The sequence below is a fragment of the Dipteris shenzhenensis genome, chromosome 9 (assembly GCF_047967505.1).
Source record: "Dipteris shenzhenensis isolate YYH24624 ecotype China chromosome 9, Dip_SZ_1.0, whole genome shotgun sequence".
NCBI classification, from domain to species: domain Eukaryota; kingdom Viridiplantae; phylum Streptophyta; class Polypodiopsida; order Gleicheniales; family Dipteridaceae; genus Dipteris; species Dipteris shenzhenensis.
Window position 1 is genome coordinate 59,078,115 of NC_141604.1, and position 25,522 is coordinate 59,103,636.

A 25,522-nucleotide genomic window follows, 5' to 3' on the forward strand; every position below is an offset into this window, starting at 1 on the left:
CCTTTTTCAGTGGTTTTGTTTGTGAACAAATGGGTAAATGCCAAATGGTGATCATGCAATGGTTAATGGTTGTGATATATGCTTTGTGAGCTGTAAATAAGTGCTGAAGTGTTTCGGGTCTCTTCACACAGACTTCGTATGGAGAGCGGCAGAGCAGAGCGGTTACCCAGGGAGAGGCGCATATGCACACTATGTGACATGCAGGAGGTTGAGACAGAGGAGCATTTCATCTTCAAGTGTTCTGTTTACTATGAGATCCGAGGGCGTTTCTACTGTCTCTTCAGAGATAGTTATGGGGTTTTGGCCCATCTCCTCTCCTACCCAGACCAGTGGTGTTTGGCTGGTTTCATTCATGAGATGCTTAGACACCGCAAGAGGATACTCCGAGCATGGAGACAGGAGCATACAAGGCCATCATCCTAAAGGCCACGAATAAAAGCTACCTCTCTCTCTCTCTCTCTCTCTCTCTCTCTCTCTCTCTCTCTCTCATCGCGCATTGGCAGCGCTCGCCATCTCCCGCTTTTCAATGTTACCGGCTTCCCGTAATTAAAAATGGCCGACACTGTCAAGCATGTTACAGAAGCAGCAACAGCAGCAACATCAATGGCCGCCACGACCGAGATGCTGCACTATAGTAGAAGAGGACTCGCATTACAGAGCCCCCTTACAGATCCACGTGTCTGGTCTGCATATACTTCAGCTCTATACGATGTTCCAGATCAGCCAGCCATCGATTTATCCCATTCCCCTAGGCCAGCTTCATCTATTCTTTTCACACCAGAGAGTGTCCGTGCAGCAGTCCACCGATTGAAGAACGGGAGAGCTAAGGATCATGATGGATTGCAAGCGGAGTATGTAATCCATGGGATTGATGCCTTAGATTCTGTTCTTTCCCGTCTCTTCAATGAGTCTGTTTGTACAGGCCTACCACAGTCCTGGTTAGGCAATACCATAGTACCTATCCACAAGTCGGGGGACCCTATGGAGCCGTCGAATTACAGGACCATCATGATCGGCCACGTTATGGCCAAGATCTTTGCATCAGTTTTGGAAAGCCGTATAAATGACCATGCCGAGACGACAGGACTCAGAGCCAGAGGGCAGGCTGGATTTCGTAGGGATCATTCGACACTTGACCACATCCTCACACTTAGGGCACTGGTGGAGGAGGCGAAGTCACGAAGGCAATGGCTTTATTGTTGCTTCGTGGACTTCAGGAAGGCATTTGACACAGTTCCGCGATTCAGATTGTTTCAGAGGATTTGCCAGATGGGCTTTAGTGGAGAGATACAGTGGGCTATCATGGCTTTGTATGAGAGGGTCACTGGTCGGGCTCGGACACGTGAGGGGCTCTCAGAGGAGGTATGCAGCACGATTGGGGTGAAGCAGGGCTGCCCGCTCTCTCCTACTCTCTTTGGATTATATATTGATGAGCTAGAGATGTTTGTACAGATGACAGGCGGTGTGGGCTCTACTCTCTCAGGATCCTCCATTCCTATCCTCCTGTATGCGGACGATGTGGTTCTCATTTCCTCTACTGCTCAGGGCCTCCAGGCACATATTGAGGCACTCCACAGGTTTTGCCAGGACAGGGGGTTGACCGTAAACCTTGGCAAGACCAAGGTTATGGTTTTCAACACCTCTGATCGTATTTACAGCACGGATGAGTTTTGCTTCACTTATGACGGACAGCCCATTGAGCTTGTTAGAGAGTACACTTATTTGGGGGCAGTTTTCAGGGGACCGGTCTTCACCATGACATATGCAGCACGAGATAGGATTAGTAAAGGGTATGCTTCGTTGGCTCATCTTGAGCGTCAGTGTTTTCAGTCCCACTTTCAGCATCCCGATACGAAATCCTTGCTTTTTGATACAGTGGTGAGACCAGCTGCGATGTATGCAGCTCCTTTCTGGGCAGGAGACCTCGGCGCTGCAGATTGGAGACGAGTAGAGAGGTTACAGATCATCATGTTCTCTCGGCTCATTAGGGCCAAGGCTACAGTTCCGCACGAGATCATGCTAGCAGAGTTTGGAGCTACTCCCCTTGCATTGGATGCAGCGTTTCAGTCGGTCATGTATCTGCACAGGGTCAGGGAGTTTGGAGACTCAGCAGCAGGCAGAGCTCGGTTGCCATGGTTAGCACTTGCATCTTCTATGGAGTTGGCACGATCAGGGACCCGATACTGCTGGTACTTCAGACTCACTAGGTGGCTCACATCCCTTGGATTAGACATGGATAGACTGCCTCCGTTCCGATACAGCATAGATGCCCCTCATCTCGAGTTGACTCGCCACGAGCTTAGCCAGGTCACGAGAGCAGACTTGCTGCAGCTTCATACGTATCGCACTTGGATTTATCCCACGCAGCTTCCGGTGAGGATGGATTTGTCATCCCACCAGGCTATACAGGTACCCACATGTCCCACTCACTGAGGATTGCCCTCGGCCAGCTTAGAGTCTCTTCGCATCAGCTCGAGATAGAGGCTGGTAGGATGCGACGCATGGAGGATGGACGGCGACCAGGCCGAGAGACCAGGATCTGCCCTTGTTGCACCATGGGAGAGGTGGAGTCAGAGGAGCACTTCATTTGCAGATGCCCGCTATATTATGAGATCAGAGGTAGATTCCACTGTCTCTTCACGGATGGCTTTGGACCTCTCTCACGAGTGATGGACTACGAGGATCAGCATTGCCTAGCCCTTTATGTCAGGGAGGCCACTATGCTTCGGCGAGACTACCTCAGAGAGCACAGACCGGAGCGTGATAGAGCCCAGCCTCATAGAGCTCAGGCACACGCCATACCAGAGGACAGAGACCAGGAGGAGCACGAGGACGGCAGAGCCCACACAGGACACATGCCTCCACCATGTGGATGTACATATGAGATGGTTTGTAGACGCCGCAGGATCTTGTTACATAGGGGACGTACTCGCCGCTTCATCTCCAGACGATCCAGGATGATGGCAGCATTTCGGAGGAGACTTACTCATGGAGATCTCGCCCCACCAGCCGCTCACCTCACCTTTGCCCAGATTTGTACTCTCATAGCAGGAGGCAGAGTCGATGGACAGGATTTTCAGTATTATTTTGGTTCTCAGACTCCATGACACCTGGACTTGTATCTTTGCATTGGCATATTGTGCTCATCCCCCCCATTTTGCACCCGGGGGCGGTTTCCTTGCATCTAGTTTACTCTGTATTTAGGCTCAGATTTGACATTATGTACTTTCACTTGCATTATATTGCGTAGCACTTAGATGATATTCGATGATGCCTCTTCTTTGGGGCACGTTGATTTTGTGCTATCTTGTATGCAGAGTTCTTGATGTCCCATGGGCCCATTTTGGCCTCTAGTGGACAATAATACACTTTCTTTCTTTCTTTCTTTCTCTCTCTCTCTCTCTCTCTCTCTCTCTCTCACTTTGCCAGAGTCTGCCGCCTCAGTTTTAGCAGATGATGGAGTGCCAAGGATCAGACTGGTGGTTGAGAGCTCAGAGTCTCTCCTAGAGTTGATCCTTCTCGAGACCCTTGAAGGGGGCACACTTCACCAGAGGGTGGAGATTTCTTGGTTACCAGGCGAGTGTCTTCGGTGCAAATAGATGGGTCACCTCGCCAGAGATTGCCCCCGTGGCCTCCCTCATGCGCCTCCCTCCCCCCCTCCGCAGAGTAGACAAAGTCAACAGGCCCGGGCCCAACGTCCTCTCAGGCAGGAGCAACAGGAGTCTCAGACCCCTTAGGTTACCCCCTTAGAAGGGGACTAGACCCAAGTTAAAAAGAAAAGGAACCCAAGCAAGCAGGCCCGCAAGCGTCACAGGCAAAGGGCTAATCGCAGAGAGAGGGACAGGATTGACCGAGAGGCCCCAAAGGAGGAACAACAGGAGCCACCTCCTCCAGCGGCAGGGACCACCGCCCATCCAGACGATCCTCCAGCTTTGGAGGTTCAGCCTCCGATTCAACCCTTGCAGCAGTAGCGAGCCCTAGGAGCTTCAGATGCGGCGATGGCGGAAGCCGCAGACCCTAGCCCGATGGGGGCTGCAGAGGAGCCGATCCAAAGCCCCGGCAAGCCTGACCGATAGGGGGGCCCTATGGTCCTTATCCCTCCTCCTCCCCCTCCCCCCCCAGACCCTTCCCCCTCTTCTTCTTCACTTCCCCCTCCCCCTCGAGGGTTCCCCCCATCCCCTCCCCCCCCTCCCGCCCCCCCTCCTATAGCCACCCTCACCACCCACCCCCCTCCCTCTATCCCCCGTGTCCCTACCACTCCCTCTCTTGCTATCCCCCTCTCTCCTTTAGCAGCAGGTTCTTCCGCTTCGACACCCCTACGAGCTGGCAAGGAAACGATGACGCCCCCTTCTGCCGCCTCATCGCAGCAGCAGGCCCGTTAAGGGAGGGATCCTGAGGGACGAGGCTCATCTTCCCAGTCAACGGCCCGTAACCTCCATACTGGGCGTCCCTTATCACGGGAATTCTGGAGGTTATGACCCTGGAACTATCTGGAGATTCCGGACTCTTATCCTCTACCATTGGATGTAATGCTCATGCTTCTTCAGCCCCGAAAGGGGGGTTTGATCAATGCAGTGGGATCTCCAACACACCCTGTTTGGAGATTCCGTTTGCCTCCACAGGGGTGGAGAAATGGTCCCCGGAGGTGTTCGATGCTATTTTGGGGAATTAGATTACACTCATGATGGATGAGTGGATGGGGCCACATGGACTAGACCTTTGGTACGCCAATAGTGCGGAGGTGAACTTTCAGTTGAGCTTCACATGCGAGGAGCCAGTGTGTGGTTTGGCGACAGGAGTTATCAGATTGCCGTTGGAGGCAAAGGTGGAGCAGACACACTTCTGGCCCCTCCAAAAGTGTGCGGAGCTGTTCGGGGTGGAAGCCTCCTTCATGATGGGGCTCTGCATCTCAGTCTCACAAACTTTGGCCCCAGAGGTTTACGATCAGGGCGAGCTCATTCCAGGATGAACAGTTTGGATGGGAGTTCGGACGGGAGAGTCCAGGATCGAGATCCTGAACGTGTATGCCCCAGCGTGCAAACAGCACGGCCTGGTCTTTTGGAGGAGGTTGTCGGAGTGTCTTCTGACTGTAGATGCCTGGATTGTTGGAGGTGACTTATTCGTGGCCCTTAGTGTTGTGCTACCTCTCTCTCTCTCTCTCTCTTCACACATTAGCTAAGGATTGAGGCAGGGAGAGCTGCAGGCATACCCAGAGAGTAGAGGATTTGCACACTATGTTGGATGGAGGAGATCAAGACAGAGGAGCACTTTCTATGTGTCTACCCAGTCTACTATGAGATCCGAGGGCGATATCATTGCCTCTTTCCAGAGGGGCATCACTTTGGTCCACTTACACGACTGATCCATTTACCCGATCAAGTCTGTGTTGGGCTCTATTTGATTGAGATGCGATGACAGAGAGATATACTGATGCGACCGACCAAATAGCAACAGGGGCTGATGCCACAGGTCACCGAGATTGACACAGCACAAACACTTGCTACAAATTTCTATGCATCTGAGTCAGTTGTCGGTGACGCTGAGGGAGAGGAGCTTGATGGCTCTTGTGCCATCCCTTAGCTGCAGCACCTGCAGCAGCAGCACAAGCCACGAGGGGGACTCTCGGTGCCCCCCTGCACCATCCCGCCACCTTGCACCACCTAGGCACCTCTTGCGCCACCCCCCATCACCTAAGGGACTGCTGTGCTGCTCTTAGCTGCAACTCCTGCGGCAGCACAGGCCATACAAGCCCCACGTAGGCTGCCAGGGCCTCTAGCCTTGCCTGCACCTCTTCTCACAGCCTAGGTGGGCCGTGCTGCCATCCCGGGAGGCTGCTTCAGGTCCACACCGACTCAAGAGGCTGCTCCCAGCCTCTTTGCCTCTACTCCAACTCCACATCCTTGCTCCAACCAGCTCCAAACCTGCAACAATCAAGAAAGACAAAGATTGGAGTCAAGAAAGTGCAAGAAAGGGCAAGAAAATAGCAAACTCACACAATGCAATCTTGAAACGGTCAAGAAGGACAGGGAAGTTGCAGATGACATAGTCCTCATATCATCCTCAACAGAGGGATTGCAGAAACATCTAGAGGCTCTGGAGATGTTCTGCAGAGAGAGAGACTTGACAGCTAACCTTGGAAAACCAAGGTTATGATCTTCAACACCTACGAGCAGTGTCCCGTGGCCATAGCTTCACGCATCAGTGGAGATAGTGCAGTCTTACACATATTTGGGGGTAGTGTCCACCGGACCAGGTTTCACAATGATCCATTCAGGTACAAGACGACTCACACAAGGACGGGGTGCCCTTGGCCCACACTTCCCGGACCCTCTGACAAAGGGTTGGCTTTTTGACACCCTGGTGAGACCGACTACCATGTATGTAGCACCTTTTTGGGAGAGTGACATTTCAGCGACAGAGTGGAAGAGATTTGAGAGGTTACAGGTGACTATGGGATCCAGGATGATTCGAAGTAAGCCCTCTTTCCCCATCAGATTTCCCCATCAGATTATACAGGCAGAGTTCGCCATGACCCCTCTTTAGGTTGATGCCATCTTTCAGACAATGACATTTCTTCATAGAGTCTGGGCCTTACCCCAGTGGAGATTACTGAGACTACTATTGGAGTCTTCTAGGCGACTGGCAAAGCGGCGTTGATACAACATGGTCTGCACGGATATCCACATGGTTTGGTAGCCACGGCATTCAAATGGATAGACTTGCCCCCTTTCAGTACAGCATGGATGCACCACCCAAGATGGTACCAGGAGATGAGATCAATCGTATCATACGATTGGCAACTCCATACGTCTAGGGCTTGGGGGGAGAGGAGTTCCCCCCCAAGATCCAGTTCTACCATGACCACTTCTTGAGGGTTTCGGAACATGGTCTCGTCATCAAACCTCAGTACCTTGAGGACAGGAGAGTCTCACATGCACTGAGGATTGTCATTGGACAATTGCGAGTCTTATAACATCAGCTGAGGATTGAGTCAGGGAGAGTTGCATGCATACCCAAAGAGCAGAGGGTCTGCTGACTATGCCAGATGGTGGAGGTTGAGACAAAGGAGCACTTTTTATGTGTTTGCCCAGTCTACTATGAGATCCGAGGGCAATATCACTGCTTCGTTCAGGAGGGGTATGGCTTTGGTCCGCTTACACAGTTGATCCATTTTCCCGACCAGGTTTGTGTTGGGCTCTATTTGATTGAGATGCGACAAGAGAGAGAGAGAGAGATACACTAATGCGACAGGCCAGAGAGCAGTAGGGAGCGATGCCACAAGTTCTCAAGATCGATAGAGCACAAATACGTGTCACAGATTTCTATGCATCTGAGTGAGCTACCAGGGAGGCTGAGGGAGAGGAGCTTGATGAAATGAGAGCATCATGGATTAGCAGTGAGAGTCTTTGCCACAATGTTGCCAAACTAGAGGCACACACTCCACATGCTACACGGAGAGCAACCAGGGTATGCACGATCGAGGTCCGGTCTATTTTAGCCCTTAGAGGAGGAGATCGTAAGAGACGAGGCATCACCCTTGACGTATCCCATTGGATACAGAGATCGAGGAGACCATGCCACTACCTTCACTTCTTGTAGGGCGAGAAAAGTGGAGGAGAGAGCATTGGCTATCAACTAGCTGGCTAGTTTCTGACCTCTCATAGGATAAGTAAGTCCACACACATTCAATGTCAGAAATGAGATGGGTTTACTTACTATTTTTGTTTTTCCACTTTTTTGCCTTGGGGGCAGGGCTCTTGGGGAAGGGGGGGGGATTCTGGCTCTTGACCGGGAAATTCTTGTTTTATTCTAAAGGTTGACTTTGGCTTTACCCTTCAAGATAATATCTTTCTTTGCTGTAACATTGTGAGGAGGAAGTTCCTCTTCAGAATCATCTACATCTATTTTGCAGCCTTCTGGTTTTGCGATAATTCTTTCTATCTTAAGTGGTGCGTTGCCCTATCAGCTAGATTTAGATGCTTGTTCGGGAGAGACTAAAATGAAATCATTTAGTCTTCACAAGCAGTTGCAGCTTGAATGAAAAGTTTTTGGACTACCTTTTGATTAGCCTTCTCCTTTAGTGCTAGCCTTCGTCATGGTTGTGTCTGTCCTTCACCTCTGGAGTGCCGATAGGAACCAGTACGAAGACTTTGCATAAATGGATGCTCAAGTATGTGTGGGTGTGTGGATTTGTATGTGTGAGAGCATATGTTTATACTATGGTCTACACCCAGTGTTAGGCGCTAATGACGTCGGTGGGGATGTCATAGCAGCTAGTCCCTGCTATGCATGATGGAGTTCATGGTTTTCAACCTTATGAGTGAATATCATGAGATTGAAACTGCACTATATTATGTTTTTAGAGAATGAGTTGGGCATGTTCCTGGACTCATCTAGGTATATACATCAGTGTCCCTCTGGTTAATTTCATTCTCAAACTTTGGAGACCATCTAGGCTTGATATCCTCCTCTTTCATCTCTTGTTCTTTGATCCACATGTTCTTTAATCCACTTCTCAGTCTCCTGGTCTGTGAGAGCATCAAAAGCATTTTTTGTTTCAATAGTTTTAGGGAGAGGAATACTCCCTTGTTGAGGGGAGGGAGGTTTGGTTGGCTTAGCCGGACCAAAGCTACTTGCTCTTTGTTACTTTTGATAGTCCATCTGGGCTTGGGAGGAGCAGAAGAGAGAGGAGCATCTTCCTTGACAGGTTTAGCCTTAAGCCTTTTGAGTCGGAAGTTTTTGACAGTATGTGAGGAGTTCCACATAAAAAACAGGACTTAGGGGGGTTTTTATAGACCAGGGACTGGTCTTGTACACCTCACCATTCCTGGTGACAATCACCAGAGTATCAGGTAATTAATCAGCCACATCTAACTTGACACAGACTTGTGGGTTGCCTCTAGGATTAATGTGCTGTTCTTTTTCGACACCAATCACCTCTCCTAGACCCCGCACAGGTTTGTAGCTTGAGGAGCAAGAGAGTCTGGAAGTTTGAGCCACACTGACCAGTACTCTAGATAGAGTGGCTGATTTTTTATTGTCCAAAGGGCTTGGTGCAAAGCATCATAAACCATCTCTTGTTGCTTGAAAAAGAAGAAATAGAAGTCCTTTCTCAAGAATCTGACACTAGTAGTGATGACCATTCCTCTTCTCCCCCAATTCGATATAATCTAGTTTTCAAGAAAAACAGCAAGGGGTCTTGGCCCATGAAGAAAGCCTATGAGTGCATGTGTAGAAAGCCAATCTATCGATTTAGATGCATGTCTTTGCTGAGAAAAGAAGTGACTTTTCCTTTAGTAAATAATGCTTCTTCCTCCTAAAAAGTTGGGGAATCAAGCATTCCAATGTCCTACACATCACACAAACAATGTCCAACACTTTAACCCATTACAGGTTAGCCAAATGCCTACATTCTAGTTCTTAGACTAATCCTAGTCCCTTGTGGACGTTCCCACAGTGTTCTTTAACCCATGCAACACAAAGGAAAACGAAACTTGTTCTAAAACGAAGTCAACTTTCTTTGACTAGAGTCAATATAAAAGATTTCTCTTTTTCTTGGGAGAAGTACGAATTTGTGACATCCCCCCAACTCCTAATCAGTTGCCCTCAACTGGAAAGCTTCTTGGTATAAATGTAGAAGAGAAAAACTCCTCCTCAAACTTGAGGAGTACCCAATCTCCTTCGTGGAGATTCAGATCCCCTCTATGCTTATCAGCTACTGTCACAAATTTGTACTTCTCCCAAGAAATAAAGAGGAATATTTTATATTGACTGCTCAAGAAAGTGACTTCGGTTAACTAGAACAAATTTCATTTTCCTTTGCATTGCATATTTTAAAGAACACTGTGGGGACACCCACAAAGGACTAGATTAGTCCAAGAACTTACAATGCATGCATTTGGCTAACCTCTAATTGGTAAAAGTGTTGGATAGTGTTTGTGGAATGTGTTGGACATTGGAGAGTGCTTAATTCCCTCACCTTTTGAAGGGAAAAGCACACAACAAGTGGCGCCCCACTCGATTTGAGGGCCCACTTGAGTTAAAAGCAATTATGGTGCCCACCTTTACAGATAACACCTACTTTTTGAGAAAGCTCTAAAGCTCAGCTTTTGGGAAAGCTAAGAAAGCTCTAGCTTTTAAAAAGCAGGGGGCAGCTTTTAGAAGCATACGCTTTCTATCTGCCCACCCGAGTCTATAAATTGAGAGCCCTTGTTCTCTCAAAGTTGTTGAGATTTGTACTCAGGTCTTGCTCACAAGACCCTTGTGAGCCACCTTGTACAAGCAGATTTCTGTTGCAATAAAGACTTGGGGCGGGGGCTTATTTTTGGCCACTAGTGTTATGTTTTTTCTCTCTCCCCCTCCTCCTCCTACACTCTCTCTCTACAGCAAATTGAATTCCAGCCCAATCCTTGAGTTTTCTCTCTGCTGTTCAAGTTTTCCGGCAGTAGATGAAGAACTCCTGCAAGTCCGTTTTTTCCAGGAAGCTGTGAATTGATTCCTTGTGCTGCAATTCAATTTTCCAGCTACTTGTGAGTGCATTTTCTGAAGTGTGAACTGACTAGAAGGCTGCGATTTGTATGAAGAGGCTGGGTTTTCTGTTCGGTTAAGGTTTCACTCCTAGAGCTTGAGTTGGCCTCGTAAGCTTGCCCACAAACACACCTTTCGACTGATCCTCCTGGACAGCCCTTTGTAAGGCAGTGCTTGCCATGGAACTTTGACCTCCTTGCTGCTCTGAAAGCAGCCAATGGTAAGGAACGTCGTCTCCCTTGATCCCATCTTCCTTGCTGCTCTTGAGGACAGCCAATGGTTGAGACACTCTGAGCCCTTTGCCACCTACAGTCAGCCATCTCCTTGCTGTACCAGATGCTCCTGGATAGGTCCTTGAGGCAGCTGCCTCCTGTTCCAAACTGCTCAAACAACGGACAGGATTTGAGCCTTGAAGGGCTCCCTTTTATTTATTATTATTAGTTTTTTCATGAAAGAGACTTCTAGAGCAAGCTCAATGCGGAAATACATCATGCTGGACATGAAAAACATCTTGCGGAAATACATCTTGCATGCTCGCCCAACTGGCCATCATAGTGTGAATGGTATCATCCCAAATACTGGCCAAGGTATGAGAAGGGTGGACCTGAGATCCATCAATGGCCTCTGTGCATCTGGCAGCTGGCCCTCCAGATCTGCCAAGCAGTAATACTAGCCAGTATCTCCCAAGCAGAATCCACATCAGCATGCAATGGTCTATATCGAGAGATAGGCATGTCCTCCAGAGAGCAAGGCTCAAATAGGTGCTGTCGAATAGAAATGGCCCAAGAAGCATCCTGCCACTCATAGAATATCTGAGGACCTGATAAAGAGAGTCAAGCCACTGATCCCCACGTGATGAAGAAATGATAGGAGGAAAAAGTGCTAAGAATCCTCGTAGCCCCCATCCAAATGGCTCTCGCATGTCTGCAGTCCCATAAGCAATGATGAACCGATTCATCTGCAAACGAGCACCTTGGACAAGTGGAATTTGCCCCAAATCTGGACCTCCACCTGTTCATTGCAATCCCTCCATGTATAGAAAGCCAAAAAAATAAAGTAATCTTTCTATTTCTTCGGGATTTCCAAAGCCTTCTCCAAAAGCAACTTTGCAAGTCAGCCGAAACCTGATAGCCCTCACAATGAGGGGCTCTGGAAGTTTTCCAACCTCTACAACTGATCTGGAACCTTCTGGCATTACTGACCGTGTAACCAAAGAAAGGACGACTCCTCTCTTGGTTCTCTGCAACAATCCATTTCCACTCTCCAGGGTCCCACGAAAGATACTTTATGGGGACTCCTCCATAGAGCCACAACCTCCATGAACCCGAAATATAAAGACGAGGGCTCGGATGTATATGCCAGGCAGAGTCCTTGCCCTGTGAGCAAAGTGGAGGAAAACCCATAGGGGAAAGGACACGTCCACCTGAGGAAGAAGACACCCTGTCAACAGGAAACCCAACCATTGTCTCACCAAAAGTAGAAAGCACGAAATCCTCCTCCGGGAACTCTATGAGATATCTGACAGGGCTGCGAAAGAGTTCTTGTGAACCAAACCTATCACAGGGGTGCGAAGAATCCCTTCAGAGGGAAGCGGATCAATAGTGTAAATAACGCTTTTTCCTTTGTCCAAGAGGGGAGCTGAGGGAAAGCACTGCTCTGAAATGCCAAGATCCTGAAAAGCGGCGGGGGCCTCTCTAGCCGAAGAGATATCATCAAGAGCCTGGCCAAGAAGCGGAGCTGAAGCTGACGCTGAGTCAATAGGAGAAGCTGCAACCAAGGTTGCATGTGGAGCACTAGCGCCCTGAATCGAGTGATGTGCAACATCAACAGGAGCAAGCCTTCGAAAGACCGAAGGGCCTATGAGATTGAAGAAAAACGAAATGCAAGAAGCTAAGAAATGGGGCCACTAAAGTGGGCATGCACACCCAAGGCTGATGTCTGAGACGAGAATGTCAATAAAGAGAGATACACCATGTTGTCTCTGCAGGAGAGTGCACAAGGGTTATTCGTGTGAGAACCAAAAAATGCAAAATGCATCATAGAAGTGGGAGGAAGATCCCCATCAGTCGGCCAGTTTGTCATCTGATTGTCTAAGTTGCAGAACCTATGTATGCCGTTTGGAGGACTAACTCTGCCAATTGGCTAAGGACAGGAGATAATTGTGGCCGACAGAGGCTCTGGTTCTAATGAAGGTTGGCATCGTGAAGGAACTCAGAAATAGAGTGCTGCTGGTGCTCAGCATGCTTGGTCTTTGGAGACCTCTCTGCTCTTGTGTGGTCTCTGGGCGGACGCTTGTCATTTGACGAACCCCATTGTCATACTGTTTGTCGGTCTCATTGGTGAATAGTAAAGAAGAGATATCTGTGGTTCTCATGTGTGAGTCAACTTGAGGGCGAGTGACTCCTGCTCTTTAAGTCCCAGTGCATGCAGCACCACCTGCATTTGCAGGAGTTGGATTTTCAATCCACCTCATTCAGTAATATTCACAAAGATACAGTGCTTCAGCTAAAAGGCTTTCTGTAGATGTAAAGATTTTCCATGATGTTCATGCAATTCAAATAGCGTGCAAAGAGGGAGCATAAATGTGTGCTACAGTAGTGTCTACACTTAATGGAGCACACCATTTGTCGCATTGCATTGTTACCACTTGATCATAAATATACCTGTTTGCTTGCATGTGCTACTACAATGAGATTATATGCATGCCTTATGGTTAAGCCTCATTTAGAGATAGGTAGACCTTATAGGATCTCAATTGCTTATTTGCTAGAAACAACACAACCTTTGGAGCTGGAATGCAGGCATCATACCTGAATTTAAAGGGTTCCCCATGGCATTGTCTGGGGTAATGTCTACCTGGACCAACTATCAAGATAATTGTGATTGGTCAGCTTCATGGGCTGCTTTGATCAGATGATCAAACTTGGCTAGGTTGCGACAGGCAGGGGATTTCTATAAGGCTCATTGATCAGTCTGCAAGGTTGTGAGTGGTAGGGGAGGGTTGTGCCTTTATTTCTGTAAGATGCAACTATATTGCCCATTCATGCCTTTCCTGGATCTGTAGTTGTAGTCAGATCTACCAACCCTGAAGGAAAGGCCTCTGAGCATATTTCTTTTCTACTACTGGGTTTAATGTTTGCAGTAGGTAGTAGGTTGGTTTGCTTCCTTCCTTGTCTTTTAGAGGTTTGCACAGTGAGTCCCTCCCCCACCTACCACCTCCAGATCCCCTCCTCCTTCTTTCTGAAAAACAAGATCAAGATGCCCCAAGTGTGTGGCAATGATAATTGTGCCTTGTTTTGTTTTGTGTTTATTGTTTAATATTTGACAGAAACATTTGTATGCAGGTAGATGAAGAATCCAGGCAGAGGGGCTCCACAAATGACATGATCTTTAGAATTCCCTTTTTGATAAGCTACATAAGTTCGATCATGACATTGTTTACAGGGGATGTGCTATTAACAGGTAGAGCAAACCGTGCCATCTCTCTCTCTCTCTCTCTCTCTCTCTCTCTCTCAGGAAGATCACTCAAATGTGCATACAAAGACCTATCTTTCAGCAAGTGGCATCACCACATCACTAATTTGCAACAACTGACAGATTATAAGGGGAGATTGGAAGATGGGGAGATCATCCACCAGGAACTATATCAAAGAATGCTCAAATGTATATTTATATTTCTATATGTATGTGCATGCTCACACAAGTGTGCATGCACAACCCCCCCTTTCCCTCTCTTCCCCCCCCTCCTCACACACACACCACACTTCTCCATAGCTATGGCCATTTGGAGTAGCTCCTCAGAAGTGCCAGGTCTGCATTGTCCTGTCGTCAGGCTTTGGACTGCCTGAGCTGAATAATTTGCACTCACAGATTATATGAGAGAGTAATGAACTAGCAAGGCCATTGGTAGATGGCGTAGACTCAAATGAAAAAGCGATTAAGCATAGTGATATAAGAGTGAAACACAGATGCCATCTCCCTTCCTTATTGGTAGCTAGATGCGTGGTTGAAGAAACATAATGAGACATGGATTCAAATCGCAGATTACAACCTCTTTTTGCTAATGTATTCAGATGATGTTGTTCTACTTGGATGATTTAAGCAAGTCCTTGCAGTTTTCAAGCATATGCAAGTGAGCATTGCAAGACCAATACCATGATCAGGGCACGACAAACAAATCACAGTCGTATTTGAGGGAAAACATACGGATATGGTTGGACAAGAAAAATACTAAAGTCTAGAGTTTACAAATAACTACAAATGGACTGCATGCGCAGAGGGATAAATTCTAGGGAAGAAAGCAAACGTCAGTCTTCACAATAATGCAAAACATTACCCATTTGGAGTTGGGAGATGAAAAAATATTTATAAAATAAGCTGTTATAAATGGTGATTCTCTGTGGATGCTAGTCTTGGGGTCCAAGACGCACCAGGGCATATTAGAGAGGCTGCAGAAAAGATTTATAATAGAAGGACTGGGTAGGGTTGCTTCCTATGCCATTCTGGTAGTAGAGACAGGGATGCTACCACTAATCTCTATGGCAATACATAAGTTACCTTGCTACAAATTATGTGAATCCACATGGATAGACTCCCTCGCAAGACGAAGGAGACAACCGAAGATGGGGGCCGGTATAGAGAAGATCTTAAATAAAGATTACTGGAGGGTAGATGCACCAGATCTTACAGAGAACTTATAATGCGAAATTTTAAAAAAAGGGCATGAAGCAAAGGAAAAGATGGCCTTCTACACAAGCCTTGGACAGGGCACATACCCTGGCAAGATTGGTCATAAACACAAGCACTTGAGAAAATACACATTTGACAACTGTCTCCCCACAACCCGCCCCCCTTCAAAAAAGTGAACTTTTATTACATTGTAGCGGGAGATAGACTACCCTTGATCTCTCTCCTGGTCAGTAACTGCAAACTGCAAGATGATTCACTTGATACACAAAGTGATGCTGTGGATGTGAGTGAGAGAATCAGAGGGAGAGAATATAGTGGGCCTACGAAAAGGAAATATAACTGAAAGGTATGAATGCCCAAAGGGCTGAATACAACTGTATGGAGGGGCTGAAAGCCTCAACTGCAAAACTGGAAAAGACTAAGCTAACTAAAGGACGCGAATCATCATTAGATCCCTGTAGAGGCTGAGGCATCCTGCTGGTCTGCTGCTGGGAAGCCTGCCTACTGCTGCTCTGAAGGCTTGAAGGCTTGAAGAAGGGATGAGAAGTGAAGGCCAAGGGGGCTGCTTTTATAGGCCCCTTTCGGCCTCAAACTAACCGACCAACAGGATTCTGCCCACTGACCAAGCTGCTCCATCACCAACCTGCTGCTGCTGCTGAGCCGCCTGCTGACGTGGCAATCGAATGGCCACGTGGAAGATGCTGATGTCAGCGCTGCCACGTGGCAGCTCCTGTGTTGCCTGCATGTCCTTCTCACAAGCACAAATTACTAGACTTTGTCTTCCCATTTGGAATAACAAGAAACTCCTTGGCAATGATCCGTATTGTAGGAGGCCTCCCTTGAGACCCTTGCTTCAAAGCAGCCTTCGAGGACTTCAACCTAGCAACAGGTGCACCCATTAATTGGCACAAATCAGTCAAAATTTGGGTTAATGATGCAGATACACCAGGATGGGACGTAGAGCTTGGCTTCGGATGGATGGAGAGGGGTATGACTACTAGATATCTTGGATGCCTAGTAGGCATGGACATCCAGCCCTCCCAACAGTCCGTCCTATTCTGGAGAATGTTAGAAGGAAGCTACTCTATTTGAGCTCCACCTCCTTGGATTCAGCCTCCAACCAAGTTTTGTTGGCCTTTGCTTGGATTTATAGTAGATACATCACCTCTTGCTGGTACTTTTGCACTCTTGTATTGGCTAGCTTAGGAGGACAGTGCAGAGCTTTCTTTGCTCCGGTTGTGAAGGTACACATGACACGAGCTTGAGTGGCCGAAGCACCATCATTTTATTTTTACATGAGGGAGGCCTCAATATTGCAAGAGGGGACCCACCACTATGGGCGCTTGAAGAACATTCTAAGGGTTGCCCTCGCTAAGTGCCCAACTATGACTCAAGACCTACAAGGCACCTGCGGACACCCTACACATTGATACAACTGTTTCCTTTGACTGGTTTCACGAAGCAAATCAGACTTGGCGCACATATGTTCAACACATAGGTTCACAAGAACCTCTACATGTCATTGCATCCTTTGGCACCAGGGAGGAGAGGCAATCCTCTATGAGATTGCGAAGGGATAGAGGAGAATTACTTATTACATCACTTGGGATTTGTGGCTTAGCTCATACTATCAAGTCTCTAGATCTTTACTATCAAGGGATTAGATTCAGACAGGGCCATTTTCATTGCCAAATGAGTCCTTCAACTCACTACTTTAGATGCAGTACCTAATTCTCTAGATAATCTCCTTCTATAAACTTGGCTTGGGAGACCACCTAGATGTTTGCCTCTCACTCACTTGGCTTGGGAGACCACCCAGATGTTTGCCTCTCACTCACTTTCAGTGATTTGGCAGGATATTATACATAGCTACTTGGGACACACTTCAGGGCTCCTCACATGCAGCAGAGCCCAGGCCTCAATTGGGATCATGAATTATTTTTTTAATATTCACAGGGCTTTCATGGCACTTATCTCTTCAGATTGGTAATGACATCCTCCCTTCTTTTCTACATGATTTTGTATGAGCGATTTCAAAGGATTGTATGTATTTTGGTCGTACGTATGTCATGGGCATCCACAGCCCGTGGCCATGCTGGACTGCCACGCAGGCAGCCAGCTCAGCAAGCAGTCCACGTAGGCAGCCATGCTACTGCCACATGAGTAGCTGCCATGTGGGACCTCCATGCAGTCAGCCAGCAGGTGCTAGACATGCAGGCAGCGGAGGAAATGACTCATCACCCCAACCATAAGAGGTAAAGAAAGGATGCAAGTGGGCATCATTGTCTCCTTTGCCACCCTACATGAGAAGCTGGCTCTGGACTGAGTGATAGAGTGAGATCCCTAATTAATGCCATATAGTTTCTTTCAAGGAACTTCATTCCACCCTATTATGTGCCTTTTCAAAGTCGAGTAGAAGAATGGCCAAGGGATGTTGATTATCCTTGGCCCATTCAACTGCTTGCCACAATGAGAAAATGTTATTAAAGATGCTCCTGCTTTGCTTAAAGCCGGTCTGTGTTGTGTATGAGGTTAGGTAGAATTGGTTTGGAGGACTTATTGCTTTGATTATGATTTTATAAGCAGTATCAAGGAGGGGCGGTGATAGGCCTTCGTTAGGAAATGAGAGTCCTATCCTCCCCTTTGGGGATGAGGATACATGCAAGGAGATGATAGCACACATAAAAGCAGCCACCTCTAACATTGAATGGCTCGAAGCAGATGAAGATCAAACACCAATATTTGTGACTTTGCAGAAAAGATGCCATAATTAGCACACGACATATATGAATCAAGCTTTTTGGCCAATCTTACAAGGTGAAAGGTACCAAGATAACTCACACAAGCTCAACTGAACCAAAAGGCAATGGAATTAACCAAGGTAAAGGCTGCTAGGAAGGATGAGAATGGGCAGTATATCGTGAGGGCATGGCCCTCATCAAGGAAAACCAGAAGACCCTCGATTGGCCTCTTATTATCTTCATGTTCAGACTGCAATGTAGGTATCTTATAATACTTGGAGTTGTTTATGCACTCTTTGGCAGCTGCCTTGTGCCCTCCCGAAGAACAGATGTAATAACTGGGTTTTTTTATGTCCCCTAGACTTGTTGGTCTCCCATGGACAATAATAGATTTTCCTTCTTTCTTTCTCTCTTTCAGGAGATAGAGAGGCATGATACCACTGTCCAAATCTTCCGGAAGGCTGAAGCAATAGTTTCTTCTATGGAGTACCAATGAGTGATGAAGAAGGTAGGTGTGATGCCATCATTGTTAGAAACATGGTGGAGAGAGACAAAGAAAAGGTTAGGGTGTGAGGAAATGATACATGAATGGAAACATAATGAAAGGCTATCTTATTCATAATCATGAGAAGTACAAGCCTTATATAGGCTACTCACTCACACACTAGCACCTAGTGCATATGGGATAAGTCCCATAATGACATGTGGCACTGACTCACACACATGAACTAGTACTAGATCACCTAGTACTACACACTAACACATCACATCACCACACTCTTTGGCTATGATATCTCCAACACCCCCCTTCAAAGCAAAGAGTGTAAGAGCCAACACGCAAGAGTAGACCAATCCCTCCATTTATCCAACACCTCCCGTGTGATGGCGACTTCTGAGTCAGCTTGCGACCGGCAAAGGAAAACCATCAGTTGTCACTCCCCCTTGCTCTGAACTGGGTGGCCAATACCATCAACCCAAAGTAAAAGACAATACATTCATTTTTGGGGGATAACCCAGGGCATAGTACCTCTTATTGACTCCAAATACATTCAGTTTAAAGGGACAACTCAAGGCTGAAAACTTTTATTTGACTCAACACAAACACACATAGAACTAAGCATCATCTTCCTTCTCAGAGAGGAATATATCATGCAACGCAGTAGATGAAGCTTCCTGCTTCGGTCCAGTAGATGTAGCATAAATATTCTTGAGCTTGTCCAGGTTCTCCTTGGCTGAAGTAGTGCGGTCAAGTTGATGAAGTAGTTTGTTAGCCAACTTCACACTAATAAACGCCATTGCTTTGTCATTCTGCTCATCCCTAGCTGAGAGCAGTGCTGGTGAGTCTTCACCACGACGACAAGGCTCCATAGTATCAAACTGAGGTAACAAAACCAGCAGGCTGAAATGGATAACCAGCAAATGAAGACGCTGGTCTAGGGCTTTGAAATGGATCAGCAGCCTTCACAAATGCAAGGCAGTTGAAGAAAGGCTTGAATAAGCGTGGCCAGCAGGTAGTCGATGATCTTGGAGGCTTCACGTGTGCAAGAGGACAAAAATAGAGGCCTAATGGTGCTCCAAATGTGAACCCAAATCAGAAAGCAGTAGGTATATCCCCCGAAAAGCAGAAATAAACCACGAGGTGAGCTCTTGTGGGCGTGATAACTGCCCAAGGTGCTGCAATAGGTCCAAAACCCTTAAAACGGTTCACTAGGACACTCCGAATGCAAAAACAGGTCAACAATGTGAAAGGCAGCTCCCTAGAACAGCTCCGAATGGTGTAGCAGTTCTCTGATGCAAAAAACGGCTGATGTAGATGTGTTGGAGGCCAAGGTTGAAGGAACTGCTCAAAAATGCTTTTGTTGTAGGTGGTTCTGCAACAACCACCCTAGAACACCTTCAAAATGCAAGCAGGAGCTCCAAAACTGGTTGAAAATGCCTCCAAATAGGTCGAAAATCTGCAACCAACGCGCGTGGATGGGCTGCTCTGCTGCAGCAGCCTGAAAACCCTAAAAAGGGGATGAAGATGCTCTGAAATGGCTCGAATTTCCTTACGTGCTGCTCCTAAGGCGGAATGGGCAGCAAAGATGGCAGCTGTGCAGAAACCCTAAAAGGGTAGAAAGCAGCTGAAAGGAGACAGAAACGAGGCTGAATCTGAGGCGGAAATGTGCAGGGCTGAAGCGGCTGCTGGAAGAAATGTGTGAATAGAATTAGGGTTTCGGATTAGGGATGGGTCTAGGATGACGTGGCAGCTATGGCAGGGTAAACCTGCTCCGATACCATGTTAGAAACACGGTGGAGAGAGACGGAGAAAAGGTTAGGGTGTGAGGAAATTATACATGAATGGAAACATAATGAAAGGCTATCTTATTCATAATCATGAGAAGTACAAGCCTTATATAGGCTACTCACTCACACACTAGCACCTAGTGCATATGGGATAAGTCCCATAATGACACGTGGCACTCACACATGACTCACACACATGAACTAGTACTAGATCACGTAGTACTACACCAACACATCACATCACCACACTCTTTGGCTATGATATCTCCAACAATCATCTTGTGGGTGCCTTTTAGCAAGGCAAGGAGTGCTATCCAAAGCTTCTATCTCATGAAAGGCGCATCCAACTAGCCTCTCATCTCTACAGTGACAAATCTGGGCATGTGCTCCTAACTTTGAAGCACTGCATTTGGTTGGGGTAGAGGCCTCGACTGAGTAGAGAGAGAAGTCTATGGCAGTACCAATGGATTTGTGTGAAGGACTCTATGAGAATCCTGAGGCCTTTTGACACCATCCTTGCCATGTCTTTGCCCCACGATGGAGAAGCATCGTTCCCGATTCTGTGGGCCCAAGAAGACTCCCAAGCATAGTACCAATACCGGTAAAGTGCTATTGCTTTGGTCATGTGATCATGAATATCTAATGTATCCAAAGGTCTACAGGGTGCTTATTTTCCTCTCTTTGAAGAGCAGCCAATTGTATCCGGTACAAAGCATTGGTAAGCTAAAGTGCAGTAGTGAGGCATGTGGAGTCCTCGCTGCTCCAAATATACACGATTTGCTTTGAAAGCTCCTCATCCAAGTACATGGATTCGGTACTCTGACTTTGGTAGATGAAGTTGTGTGTACCAAGTCTCTAATGAGAAGGATAATGGCAACATGTTGGGATGTGGTGGTGCCTATTGAAATGAGAGTGCATGTTCCTTTGTTGAAAGCCCAATCATCAATTTAGAAGCAGTTGACCATCTTGTAGACCAAGGGTATCTGACATTCGCCTCACTAATTTGGGAATCATCCTCAAACCAATTGTCTCTATCTCTTATCCTAAGGATGAAATGCTCCCATGGTGCTCTTGCAAAGGGAAGAATGCCATCTTCCTTTCTTGCCCTCTTATCCATGGGTCGGCTATCACCTACTATTTAAGAGTTAGCTTGTGGTAGCCAAGTACAAATCTTACTCCAAGAGGTAACTTTATCCCTTCTCAAATCGGGTGCATAGACATAAAGCACCCCAATGTGAGAGCCCCCCAAATGTAAGATGGTCCATTGAAATCTAGTCGACATCAACATCATAACACTAGAGAGATTTATAGATCGATACTAGAGAGGGAGATCGCGGCAATCATATAGATGCATGGGACAGTGGGCACTAGGGCAAGCAAGATTATGGAGGCAGCATTCCACTCTAGATCACATCTTCACATTGAGGGCTATCATTAAGGAGGCGAAGTCCAGACACAAGAAAGTCTACGCTTGCTTCGTAGACTTTCGAAAGGCTTTCTTCACCGTCCTGCCATCCCGCATGATCAGGAGACTACAAGAGATGCTGATCCCAAAGATTTTGATGTGGGGTGTGATGAGTAAATATGAGTCTTTTAGAGGGAGACTTCTGTGCTCCAGGTGGTTTGTCGAACTCAGTTGAGAGCACGATAGGGGTGAAGGAGGGCTGCCCCCTCTCACCGACCCTTTTTCGACTCTACATTGATGAGATCACATCTTTCATAGACCGCATAGGGGGCGAAGGATCACTTCTGGCTGACCTCATGATACAAATACTGCTATAGGCCGATGACATAGTCCTCATATCATCTTCAGCAGAGGGGTTGCAGAGGCACCTAGAGGCCTTAGAGGTTTTTAGTAGAGGGAAAGACCTGACAGTCAATCTTGGGAAGACCAAGGTGATGATCTTCAGCACCTCATGCACAGTGCTTCGTCGACATTGCTTCACTTACAGTGATTAGCTAGTGGAGATAGTGCAGTCCTACACATACTTGGGAGCAGTTTTCACAGGACCCATCTTCACGATGTCTCAAGCAGCCACGGCATGACTCACACATGGACAGAGTGCTTTCGCCCGACTAGAGAGACAGTGTTTCCAAGCATACTTTCAGGTCCACCGACAAAGGACTGGCTCTTTGACACTTTCATGCGGCGGACTATCATGTATGGAGCACCCTTCTGGGAGTGCGATCTCCTGAGGACAGAGTGGAGGAGATTTGAGCGACTACATGTGATTATGGGGTCCAGGATGATTCGGAGTAGCCCTCAATACCACATGAGATAGTACATGCATAGTTTGCCATGACACCTGTCACGCGGACGTGAAGTTATGAACCGTGACTAACTTTGGCTTAGGGGACTAGCCTGGGGGAAGCGACACTTTCTAGGAGTCCCTAGGTGCACACACTAGGCCTACTTGCTAGGGGCAAGGCAAGGTTTAGAGGAGTCTAAATGTTGGGCCCAAGGAGAAACCAATGTTTCATTGGTTAGAAGGGGTTAGGACTTTAATGTGAGGGGCAAACCAATGTTCCATTGGTTTGGGAGGGTTAGAGCATTAATGAGGGGCCATGTGGCAATCCCCCATGCATGCATCTCCCCCCTTCATTCCTCTTTCACGAATCTTGAGGTGCCATTAATGCTTGTATGGGCGTTTTGACGTTGTTGGTTTTCTCTCATTTTCACGCATCCCAAGGCTGTTGTACGGATGATTGCACGCACCCCAAGGGAGCTTGGACCTTGGAACTTTGGTGCTCCACCTTTCCTAAGGAGCTGCAAACTCTGTTTTTATGCACGGATTTCGAGGCTAGAACAATCCCCAATGCTGGCACACACCTCGAGGAGATCCCCTGCAAGCTGTACAGCTTGTTTTTGCTATTGTTCTCTGCATTTTGGAGCTATCATGCACCTCGAAGCAGCATCTAGAAGCTGTACACTGGACTTTCTTCCATTTTGAGCTGTCTTCTTCATTGGTGTCTGTGATTTGCAAACATCTCGAGGCCTTGGAGCATGATCTACTTTTTTATTGGGTACGTTATTAGGCACTATGGACTCCATGGAAAGGCTGTAACCATCGAGTCTAATGTTCCGCCATCCCTAGCTAAATATCAGTTCTTGCAGGCATCCTTAAGACAATCATTTTATGATTGTCTATGTAGAGGATCTAGATAATCCTGCCTTCTTGTCATATAATGATATCTTCTTATGCTTATAACTGGCTGACACTTTTCTTAGGGATTGTTCTTTGTAATATCATGACAAATGGATTTTACCCCCAAAAAAATGTGTGTGTGTGTGTGTCCTTTGAGGCTATATTGTATCTTCTTTATAGAAAATTCTTTTGCCCTCGCCCTAGATTTCACACATGGCAAATCATCTTTGGCAAATGAATCGTCCTTTCAGAGTGGTGGCGGTACAGACTGTGAGTGATTTGGAATTCTAAAACTCCCCTTCGACAATAAGTTTTCTTGTGGAGAGTTTTGCTAGGGGTTCTTCAGTTTAGGCAGCTTTTGGCACGCAGACATATTGCTCTAGCTATTTGTCGCAGATATTTGGCTCCGCGGGAATCAATGCTTCATCTTCTTTGGCATTGCTCCCACCCTCGTGGTTTCTTGGGCGTCCTTGGGCAGCGTTTGAGAATTAGATTTTCAAATGCTACTTTTGGGAAGTTTTCTTGGCTTTTTGGGATTCACCCAACTAGAAAGGAGTTTGATTTATTTTCCACTTGGGTACGTTACTGGGCACTGTGGACTCTATGGAAGGATAGAAATTATAGTCTTTGGTGATCCTACTTTCTTAACTTTCTCTTTTTCTTTGCAACAATCTCTCTATGATTGTCTGCAAACACATTGCATAGACTCTAATGTATACTTATCATATATTGAGATCTTCTCTTGATGTATTTTGACACATCCCATTTTGGGATAGTTACTCTGTAATATAAAGCATCCAAAATTTTCACCCAAAAAAAGTGTGTATGTGTGTGGGGGATGTATTCTGACACATCCCATTTTGAGATAGTTACTTTGTAATATAAAGCATCCAAAATTCACCCAAAAAAAGTGTATGTGTGTGTGGGGGGGAGTGTTTCCATCTGGACAACTATTAGCTCATCGACACATTGCTCCTGCACTTTGCTACAGAGGTTCTGCTTCTTCGGAGACTGTGTCTCACTTGTTTTGGCATTGTCCGTGCTCTCGTGAGGTTTTTAAATCTGCTTTAACAGCGCTTGCAAGCGAGATTCCCATGTATTTTGTTTGGGAAGTTCTTCTGGCTATTTGGGTTTCATCCATCCAGACCGGAGTTTCATCTGGGTTCACTACTAGGCACTATGGACTTTATGGACATATAGGAATTATAAAGTATTTAGTGATCCTACTTTCTCTCTGTTTGGCTTTTTTAGGCGTTCTCTGTAGCAATCTTTCTTTGATTGCCTGTAGACCCGCTGCATAGATAATGAGGTCTTTTTGGCATATACTAAAATTTTCAATTGATGTAATTGTAGTATCTTGTTTTGAGGTTGCTACTCATATAATATAATCAATCAAAGATTTCACCCAAAAAAAAAAAGTGTGTGTGTGTGTGTGTGTGTGTGTGTGTGTGTGAGAGAGAGAGAGAGAGGTATCATTGGAAAATAAGTAATATAATCAACATGTTCCAGGAACTCCGTCAGGTGTTGGTCCTGTTAAAGTTGGCCAAAAGATAACAGCTGGTTGTACAGGTTTGATTGAGATGTCTTTTCCTGTAATATCTCGTGGAAAAGCAAAGGCCTAGCCTTTGATGTAATGAGTTTTTAAACAATCAAGTACTTTGGAGCCAATAACCTGTAATTTTTAATTTTCTTTTAAGACTAATAATTATACATTCTAATTAGTTCAAGATGCAAATAAGTTTGGCTTTTGTTGAGTTTTATCACCTTGGATTGCTTCAGCTCTTTCAAGCTAGAGACTCATACAATCAACATAGGATTTTCTTTATTTTCTTTTCCTTCATAGAAGGAAGAAATTATAGGCTGACTTATAGGCTCTTTTATTGTAAAGGTTGATTTCCAGGCTTATTGAGTTCATGGCATAGAAGCAGCACAATCCCACTCGTCTTTTCTCTTTATTTCCTAGCCTTGTTGATTGAAGAAGATAGAGATTATGTATGTTGGTAAGGATTTTTGTTATACCAGGGTCACTGATGTTGAGAAGTACTAGTAGCCTAAAAGATCAATATCCTTTATGGAGCTTGACGTTGGAATGATGCACATGACCTAGGGTGGAGGAAAAAGTTATGAAAGGGA

General features: G+C 46.5%; 1 protein-coding gene across 3 annotated transcripts in view; it reads left to right on the plus strand.

Annotated features, from left to right (window-relative positions):
* Window positions 1-25,522, plus strand: part of LOC147898914 (oxaloacetate tautomerase FAHD1, mitochondrial-like) — a 113,723-nt gene that overhangs the window by 83,028 nt on the left and 5,173 nt on the right. The window contains exons 6-7 of one of the 3 annotated variants that reach the window (XM_087379273.1): window positions 13,872-13,989; window positions 24,899-25,314. In XM_087379273.1, the coding sequence (XP_087235399.1) occupies window positions 13,872-13,989; window positions 24,899-25,011 (231 nt within the window). In that variant the 3' untranslated portion in view covers window positions 25,012-25,314. Of the gene's footprint in view, window positions 1-13,871; window positions 13,990-24,898; window positions 25,315-25,522 lie in introns of those variants that run through there. The other 2 variants (XM_087379274.1, XM_087379276.1) reach the window with 2 other exon arrangements.